Raw genomic sequence first — 10,126 nt, 5'->3', positions numbered from 1 at the left:
TAGTAGTAGATGCAGGCAGGAGTCGGTCTACTTGTCTCGGACGTGATGCCTATATACATGATCATACCTAGATATTCTCATAACTATGCTCAATTCTGTCAATTGCTCAACAGTAATTTGTTCACCCACCGTAGAATACTTATGCTCTCGAGAGAAGCCACTAGTGAAACCTATGGCCCCCGGGTCTCTTTCTCATCATATCAATCTCCATCACTTCATTATTGCTTTACTTTTACTTTGCCTTTTACTTTTCACTTTGCATCTCTATACCAAAAATACCAAAAATATTATTTATCATCTCTATCAGATCTCACTTTCGTAAGTGACCATGAAGGGATTGACAACCCCTAAGCGCGTTGGTTGCGTTGAGCTATTGTTTTTGTGTAGGTACGAGGGACTCTCGCGTAGCCTCCTACTGGATTGATACCTTGGTTCTCAAAAACTGAGGGAAATACTTACGCTACTTTGCTGCATCATCCTCTCCTCTTCGGGGAAGAAATCCAACGCAGTGCTCAAGAGGTAGCAGGAAGCAGCGAATGAAGGAGTCTGGATGAAGGAGTTCATATCCGATCTAGGTGTCATACCTAGTGCATCGGGTCCAATGAAAATCTTTTGTGAAAATACTAGTGCCATTGCCTTGGCAAAGGAATCCAGATTTCACAAGAGAACCAAGCACATCAAGAGACGCTTCAACTCCATCCGGGATCAAGTCCAGGTGGGAGACATAGAGATTTCCAAGATACATACGGATCTGAATGTTGCAGACCCGTTGACTAAGCCTCTTCCACGAGCAAAACATGATCAACACCAAGGCTCCATGGGTGTTAAAATCATTACTATGTAATCTAGATTATCGACTCTAGTGCAAGTGGGAGACTGAAGGAAATATGCCCTAGAGGCAATAATAAAGTTATTATTTATTTCCTTATTTCATTATAAATGTTTATTATTCATGCTAGAATTGTATTAACCGGAACATAATACATGTGTGAATACATAGACAAACATAGTGTCACTAGTATGCCTCTACTTGACTAGCTCATTGATCAAAGATGGTTAAGTTTCCTAACCATATACATGAGTTTTTATTTGATCAATGGGATCACATCATTAGGAGAATGATGTGATTGACTTGATCCATTCCGTTAGCTTAGCACTTGATCGTTTGTTTACTGCTATTACTTTCTTCATGACTTATACATGTTCTTATGACTATGAGATTATGCAACTCCCGAATACCGGAGGAACACTTTGTGTGCTACCAAACGTCACAACGTAATTGGGTGATTATAAAGGTGCTCTACATGTGTCTCCAATGGTACTTGTTGAGTTGGCATAGATCAAGATTAGGATTTGTCACACTGATTGTCGGAGAGGTATCTCTGGGCCCTCTCGGTAATACACATCACTATAAGCCTTGAAAGCATGATAACTAATGAGTTAGTTACAGGATGATGTATTACGGAACGAGTAAAGAGACTTGCCGGTAACGAGATTGAACTAGGTATTGAGATACCGACGATCGAATCTCGGACAAGTAACATACCGATGACAAAGAGAACAACGTATAGTGTTATGCGGTTTGACCAATAAAGATCTTCGTAGAATATGTAGGAACCAATATGAGCATCCAGGTTCCGCTATTGGTTATTGACCGGAGACGTGTCTCAGTCATGTCTACATTGTTCTCGAACCCGTAGGGTCCGCACGCTTAAAGTTCTGTGACGATCGGTTTTATGAGTTTATATGTTTTGATGTACCGAAGGTAGTTCGGAGTCCCGGATTTGATCACGGACATGACGAGGAGTCTCAAAATGGTTGAGACATAAAGATTGATATATTGGAAGCCTACATTTAAACATCGGAATAGTTCCGGGTGAAATTGAGATTTTACCGGAGTACCGGAGGGGTTACCGGAACCCCCGGGGGGCTAATGGGCCTTGTTGGGCCATAAGGGAAAGAGAGAGGGGCCGGCCTAGGGCAGGCAGCGGCCCCCTTCCCCCTGTCCGAATTGGACTAGGAGAAGGGGGGCGGCGCGCCCCTTGCCTTCTCTTTCTTTCCCTGCCTTTCCCCCTCCTAGTAGGAGTAGCAAAGGGAGGAATGCTACTCCTACTAGGAGGAGGATTACTCCTCCTAGGCGCGCCAACAAGGGCCGGCCGGTCTCCCCCTTGCTCCTTTATATACAAGGGCAGGGGCACCCTAGACACACAAGTTGATCACAAAGATCTCTCCCAGCCGTGTGCGGTGCCCCCTCCACCATAATCCACCTCGGTCATACTGTAGCGGTGTTTAGGCGAAGCCCTGCTGCTGAACTTCATCAACATCGCCACCACGCCGTCGTGCTGACGAAACTCTTCCCCAAGCTCTACTGGATCGTGAGTTCGTGGGACGTCACCGAGCTGAACGTGTGCTGGATGCAGAGGTGCCGTACGTTCGGTACTGAGGATTGGTCGATCGTGAAGGCGTACGACTACATCAACCGCGTTGTCATAACGCTTCCGCTTAACGGTCTACGAGGGTACGTGGACAACACTCTCCCCTCTCGTTGCTATGCATCACCATGATCCTGTGTGTGCGTAGATTTTTTTTGAAATTACTACGTTCCCCAACAATATACCATACTGGTATATACCTTATGGATAAGATAAATCAATTACCATACATATGTTCATATGTTTCTCCCTACTAGAAACATATATCTCTCCTCTTATGTTTCTCTATTGCTATGCTTTGAAGTTATATAAGCTTTGATGTGCATATCTCTCCCCTTTGAAATCAATTTCCAAGAAGGGTTTATTCTTCTTATTTTTGTAGGTCAAATGGTAAGGGACCTGGACTTGCACATGAAGCAGAATTATAGTTGGAAATTCTTTGTAGAGGAGGATCATTGAGTGGAGCTGGAGAAAATAGATGTAACTTTCTTGGCAAAACATTCTTTTTCTTATGCACTTCAGTGTCTCCAAAAAAATATTAATTAGAAATTATGAAGCTTCAACCGAGGGTTGGATCTTCTGATTGATCACATCGGTGTCACTGAGCCAGTTCTTGTCTGTCAGACCGAAGAACTGCTATGCGTTAGTTAAATTTGACCTGGTGTCACCAAGGAGTTTTGATCGGAGAGACCAACTGCACATGATAAAGTAGGTTTTGTGAATAATCATCTCACTTTGCAGTTATACCAGTAAAGTATTTGCAATGAATTGATAGAGAAAATAGAAAGAAGATAATATCAAAGGAGTTTTTGGTATTTTTATAAAAGTTTTTCCAAATGAGATCACAAGGAACACATGAACATAAAGACAAATATGAACAACAAAACACACAACAAAGAAAGAAAACACAAAACTTCAACTAAGATAGGGTCGTCGACTAAGTCATCTAATCTATATTTGAGTACATTGACTTAGGAGTCAAGTTAGAACACTTGATCATAGGTTTTACTCATCGTTTAAGTTCAAATGGGGTTGACATTTTTCGTTGAAGCATTTCAATGCATTCACATCTTCTAGAGTTGCTTTAGCTCATGACTTGGAGTAAAACTTCTCTTAGATGTGAGGAATTATATTGGGTTTTGTTGTTGACGAAATCATGTAGTTGAATTTGTTGTGGATACTCAAGGATGATGATGTCCACCATGAGCTAGGAGCAATCCATTGAAGTTGAAGTTCATCTTCCTAATTAGTCACACAAGGAACTACATGTATACCCAAATTGATAAGAGTGAAGATTTGAATCATATGTTGGCAAATGATACTTTTGGTTGTCTTGTTCCTTGAACACAACAAAGGAAGTCTTTGATACTTGGTTCATGTGAGATTGCTCAAGATACGAGTTGAAGCAAATTTGTAGAATGTAGCTCATACAAGTACCTAGACGGGGTTAGATGCAATATAAGGAAGCAATGTATCCATGATATACGATAGTCCATCATAAGAGAAATATTAAGAATTAGTTGTGAAAGCTCGTGTCCTTGCATGCATCCAATTAAGTTTCTAGTTCACATTGAAAACATCAAGAACGTTTAACTCACTCCTCAAGCGTCAAAATGTCTTCTCATCAAGTGGTTTTGTGAAGTTGTCCGCCACTTGTTTGTCGGTACAGACATCCTTAAGGTCAATGCCAACATTAGCCACATGGTCACGTATAAACTGGTGATGCACATCAATATGCTTAGTTCGAATGTTGAACATGATTGTGTGCAATCTTAATATCACTCTCATTGTCACATAGTAATAGGACATGTCTCACATTCATGCCATAATCTTTAAGGATTTGTGTCATCCATAGTAATTGAGCACAACATGATCCGGCCGCAATGTATTCTGCTTCGGTGGTAGATAAAGATACAAAATTTTGCTTCTTGGAAGACCAAGACACGAGAGACCTCCCAAGGATTTGGCAAAAAAAATCCGATTCAAGAGGCCAAGACTCAAGAGACCTCACAAGACATCACTAAAACGCGTTTATATATATTTGATTCAAAAAATAGAACATATTTTAATTTAAAACCTGAGTGATTATTAATTAATCTAAATGTGTTTACATGCCCCCTCAAAAAAATGTATTTACATGCAAAATCTGCCACGTGAACCGTGACGAGGCTCGCAGCACAGCAAGTCGGAGGCGACGACCCAGCCACCAGGCGAGGTGGATCCACGAAGCCCAGCCAGAGCTCCAGCCAGCGACCGCAAAATGCCGCAGGACAATCACAGCCGTAGAGTACAGATCGGACGGTGCACATGGAGAGGGGAGAGCGTCAGCAGTGGGATAATCCGCTGGGATCGCCTCTGGTCCAAATCCAAACTCCTCCCCCCTTTTAGCATCGCCGGCAACAACGACGGCCATGCTCTCCGCCGCCGCCTCTGCCATTCCCAGGCTCCGCTGGGCTGCCGCGCCGCCGGGGCACGCCTCGCCGAGGGCCAGGTGGTCTCTGCTGCGGCGGCGCCCACTCTCCTCCTCCCCGAACGTAGCGCCCACCGCGGGGCCGGGGCCCCTGGAGCCGCCGGACCTTCCCCGCCTCGCCAAGTCTGCCCGCATATCTCTCTCGCCGCAAGAGGTCAGCGCGCCACTCTTTCTCCCTCTCTCTCGATGGTAACCCTCTACAAACTTTCCGTGAGCTAATGCTTTGCTGCCTGTTCGACCGCTAGGCCGAGGAGTTCGCGCCCAAGATTCAGCAGGTGGTGGACTGGTAATTTACGATCCCTTACCTGTTTTTATCACTCTGCACAATTCAGACCTTAGCATTTGCTACCTGGTAGTGGAATTGTTGGAGTCTGTAACAATAAATGTAGATTAGACTCGAACGGTGGTTAGAAGGAACATCGTGTGGTTCTTCATGGCAAATTGACGGTTCCTGTAATCCCATCAGAAATGTTTACCACAAGCGCTCATGCTTGACTTAGGCCCAGTAAATTATGCTCCTTGTGGTGGTGGTTGTTTAGGTGGGCTGTGAGAAACCGTGCTTGATTCGGGGGACTGAACTTATGCTTATTTATGCCATCAGAAGCAGTTAGAAATCATTATTCTCTCTTTTCCTTGCAGGTTTGGGCAACTTCAAGCGGTTGATCTTGAATCCATTGAGCCTTCACTTAGAGCTGGTACTCATCCATGTAACTCTTCACATTTCTATGTAGGATGGTTGCTTATCACTTACTAGTGTGCTAGTGCCCCTTAGTCCAAAGACAATTTCGAATGCTTGTGATGATTCATGTGAATAACATACTGTACATTGATCATGTCATATGGTATAGCAAGATCCCTCAAAATAATCTCAATAGCTATGACAAAGTATAATGCCTTGTTGTGTTTAACTAGCAAAATTAGGCATTTGCTTCAGGATTGCCTCAGCTCTATTTTATGCCATTGTGCAGTTCATAGTATTATATCCATTTTTTATTAGACAAGTTCATTGTAACAGTGTGCATGTGCTCTTGAATCTTGATATGTATGTGTTCGGTAGTACCACACTTGACAATAGTCACAGTCCATACTTTATACCCTTTTTTCTCTCTGTACCCAGATTCTCTAACTGCACGGCGACTTTTAAGTTCTCTTGAATTAATGTATAATATAGGGAACAGACCTGAAATTGAAGGATTAGTGAAGAACAAAAAGAATCTCATGAATTATTTATGTTTGTAACAACTAATTTTGAATTTTAATATGTAGCAGAACAAGACAGTGAGCCATCTGAGTTGTGAGAAAAAAATATCTATTTGCTTTCTTCTTTGACTAATTTAATTCATTGTTTCTAACATTGTATGCTTTCGTCCATGGTATGTGGTGCAAACGAAACCTTGTGAACACATGCAATAATTGCTCCACCAACATGCAGTCCTCAGCAGGCAGCCGGGATGCTGTTGCGCGGCGTCCTGTGCAAAATTGTAGTGGATGAAAGGAGCCACACAGTATCCCGGCTGCATGGCACACATAGGCATTGGTTGATCAATTGTTGCACATGCTCACTGAAAAATTGTTTTTCTACAAAATAAATTCCTTCATCTACACACATTTATGTTGCTTAAATGATTGTACTATATCTTGCTCCCTTGGGTTGCATTTGTTGTACAAACATACAGCTTTTTTAAAGCTATCAGAGTTCCTAGAAATTGCACTAAGCAATTATGTTGCCCATGTCTTTTATTCTGTCTGTCTGCCACCTTCTGTTACCTGTTTTCATGTTTGGCTATCTTGGTCACAGATACTGCAGCTGGTAGTTCTTTAAGAGAAGATAAGGCGGAACCATTTGCTAACAGGTAACAAGGCTCCATGTCTTCGATTGACCTGTTATCAAGCTTTGCAGCAAAGGCTGAGTATCTTTTCTGTTTCCATCAATGCAGAGATGCCATAATAGAAGCCCTTCCAAGTTATGATGATCCATACATCAAAGTGCCAAATGCACTGACCAAAGAATGACATGTGGGTCTGTAAATCAAAGTTGTGATATTGTTAACATTCTATTTCATTATACAATGAGGCATGGTGAATCAACTGAGCTTGCAAAACATCGAACGAGCAATCAGCAAGCCTGAGTTAAGTTTGACATCCTCGGCTAGAACAGTACGACTCAACAATTTGAGCGATGGATCTGCAGTGCCTGCAATAGAAGATCCATCCTTGCGTGCCATCCTGTGTTCGGACCAAATACATGTCATTTTCTTAATGTGCTTTTATTTATGTTTCTGGAATGTGGGGGCTTCTAGCGCCATGCCTCCCAAACGGCGATAGGGTTCATGTGATGCTATCACCCGGTAATTTGTCTTCAATTCGTTAATCCTGTAAGTTTTCTGGGTTAGGCTGAACCTCAGGACTCATCGTGCTTTCTGTTTGAGTTTTCTGCAGGTTTTAGCTATTTCAATTTTGCATTGGCCAGATCATGTTCCCGTACTGTTGGAGTGCAATATCTAGGGTTGTTCATTCTCTCTCTATTTTACACAAATCAGATGATAAAAAGCTGGATAGTGTGACCATAAAAAAATGGTACCAAATGAACGCCGTGTGGAGTCATTGGGATGTCATGCCTTCTTCAAACATCAGTCACGCTTTTTTTTTTGACAATATACATACACACGAAAGTTCGATGGCTGTTGCTCAGATAGAAAACTATCGTGTTGGCCAGAACATGCAGTGTTTTCTTTTTAAACAATTCAGTCAAGTTGCACAAGCCCAAGCCTAAAATTAAAATTAAAATTATTTTTCTTTGGTGCATCTATTGTCAAGGCGTCCAAACACAAATGAGAGAAATACACAAGTGTGGCCAGAAATGTCACACTAATTCAGAAGCCAGGGCCAAAAAGTTAAAGAAGCTGGAAAGTGTGATCATCACAAAAATAGTGCCAGAAATGTCACTCTAATTCAGAAACCAGGGCCAAAAAGTTAAGCCGGAAAGTGTGATCATCACAAAAATAGTGCCAAATGAACACATTTGTGGAATCAAACGGATGCCATGCCTTCTTCAAATTCCCAGTCACGCTTAATTTCTTCAATCCTTGCGGCTTATATATATACATTCATGGATGTCGCTCTTAGATGAAAATTAGCATACTGGCCACAACCTGCTCTGTTTTCAGGTTCCATGTTACAATTAGTTTGTGCATTTGGTGTGTGGGCGTTCAGGCTCAAGTGAGGGATTGGAGAAAAACAATTATAAATGGACGAACGACGTGAATCTACTAGGTTGGTGACACTTGACTTCCGATCCATCCTCTCGCCTTGCAAGGGTACCACTGCTCCACGGATCATGATCCATGGTGGATCAGGAAGCATTATAAGGCAGCTATCTTTGATAACGCATACCCTAGCCTTACCAGCCTTCTCAACAGGGGCGTAGCAAGGCCCAGGGCTGCCAGGGTCATGCCCTGAGGCGTGGGGTTTGGTTTCTTCGTTGACGCTAGTTGTAGTAGCGCATTGTAGCTACAATTGCTGCTGTATATACACTGCTGGCCCGGGGGCGTACGAGGAACCTGGCTACGGCACTGCTGCTCGACGAAGTCACCCATAGGCAAAAAGTGGTGTAAATTTGGAGTGTTGGCACCATCATGGTTTGTACATAAACTTTTATTCTATCAATGGATAAGGCACAGGGGTTTTGCGTGTTCTCGGGAGGAAAAAAGCCCACTAGGGCAGATTCTTGGGTTCGTCAACTTCTTTCGAGGAGCTGTATACACAGTGATGGTATTAGTCAGTTAATGCTTGGAACTGGAGCCCTTGACACGTCCATGTTTCAGTACTACATAAGATTGGAGGGCAAAGTAGCTTCTATACCTATACAAATTGCATAATCAATGGCACCTTTTCCGAAAACCACTCTGTCACGAAGATCTCCTCTATGCTCCGTTCTCAAAGTGCACTATCCATCCGGACTGAACCTAACCTTCAGATAAGCAACAGATATGCTGCTCGAATGCTTGTGCTGATTCATGTGAATAACATACAGGACATTCGTCATGTCATATGGTATAGCAATATCCCTCAATATAATCTCAATACCATAATCTTGCTCCCTCGGGTTGCATTCGTTGTACAAACATACAACTTTTTTTAAAGCTATCAGAGTTCCTAGAAATTCCACTAAGCAATTATGTTGCCCATGTCTTTTATTCTGGCTGTCTGCCACCTTCTGTTAATTGTTTTCATGTTTGACTATCTTGGGTCACAGATACTGCAGCTGATAGTTCTATGAGAGAAGACAAGGCGGAACCATTTTCTAACAGGTAAGAAGGCTTCATGTCTTCGATTGACCTGTTGTAAAGCTTTGCAGCAAAGGCTGAGTATCTTTCCTGTTTCCATCAATGCAGAGATGCCATAATAGAGGCCCTTCCAAGTTACTATGATCCATACAACAAAGTGCCAAATGCGCTGACTAAAGAGTAAAGAATGACATGTGGGGTCTGTAAATCAAAATTATGACATTGTTAACATTCTATTCCATTGTACAACGAGGCACGGTGAAACAATTGAACTTGCAAAGCATTGAGCAAGCAATCAGCAAGCCGAGTTAAGTTTGACATCCTTTCGCCTAGAACGGCACGACTCAACAATTTGAGCGACGGATTTGGAGTGCCTGCAACAGAAGCTCCATCCGGATGTGCCATTTTGCGTTAGGACCAAATACATGTTATTTTCTTAATATGCTTTTATGTTTCTGGAATGTGGGTGGCTTCTAGGGCTATGCATCCCAAACTGCGATCGGGTTCGTGTGATGCTATCAACTGGTAATTTGTCGTTAATTTGTTAATCCTGTAAGTGTTCTGGGTTAGTGTTTATCCAGCTTATAGGACCCGTCTTGCTTTCTGTTTTGATTTTTCTGCAGGTTTTAGCTTTTTAATCCTGTAGTAAAATGTTCTGGGTTAGGTGGAATTAGGGATGCAAGCGGACGTCCCGCATATCCTGCATAAGTAGGGGGATGGTTCAAACTAAGCTAAATCTGGGTGGGGAAGTTATAGCTAATGTGATCTATTTATACTATGAAGCGGGGTGGATCGGGTGCCGCTCTGCATCCCTAGTGCACACAAATCAGACTACAAAGAGCTGGATAGTGGGAACATTAAAAAAATGGTACCAAAGTGTGCAATCAAAGGGATGTCATGCCTTCTTCAAACCATCTGTCATACTTTTTTCGACTATA

The 10,126-nt window shown here is 42.5% G+C and overlaps 1 protein-coding gene across 1 annotated transcript; it reads left to right on the top strand.

Moving 5' to 3' along the window:
• The first annotated feature begins 4,775 nt into the window (after positions 1 to 4,775).
• LOC125510481 (glutamyl-tRNA(Gln) amidotransferase subunit C, chloroplastic/mitochondrial) lies at positions 4,776 to 7,371 on the top strand. Its single transcript, XM_048675676.1, has 5 exons — positions 4,776 to 5,056; positions 5,148 to 5,188; positions 5,542 to 5,597; positions 6,701 to 6,755; positions 6,840 to 7,371. The coding sequence occupies exons 1-5, from the start codon at positions 4,844 to 4,846 to the stop codon at positions 6,913 to 6,915; spliced, it is 441 nt and encodes a 146-aa protein (XP_048531633.1). The 5' UTR covers positions 4,776 to 4,843; the 3' UTR covers positions 6,916 to 7,371.
• The last annotated feature ends 2,755 nt before the right edge of the window (positions 7,372 to 10,126 follow it).

This window comes from Triticum urartu, chromosome 5, assembly GCF_003073215.2.
Source record: "Triticum urartu cultivar G1812 chromosome 5, Tu2.1, whole genome shotgun sequence".
NCBI classification, from domain to species: Eukaryota; Viridiplantae; Streptophyta; class Magnoliopsida; order Poales; family Poaceae; genus Triticum; species Triticum urartu.
The sequence above is the reverse complement of the archived record's forward strand: the minus strand, read 5'-3'. Positions and strand labels throughout refer to the sequence as shown.

Coding starts and splice junctions, on each gene's coding strand:
- LOC125510481 (XM_048675676.1), top strand. CDS start 4,844: ATGCTCTCCGCCGCCGCCTCTGCCATTCCCAGGCTCCGCTGGGCTGCC. Junction 5,189..5,541: donor ATTCAGCAGGTGGTGGACTG/GTAATTTACGAT, acceptor TTTTCCTTGCAG/GTTTGGGCAACTTCAAGCGG. Junction 5,598..6,700: donor TGAGCCTTCACTTAGAGCTG/GTACTCATCCAT, acceptor TCTTGGTCACAG/ATACTGCAGCTGGTAGTTCT.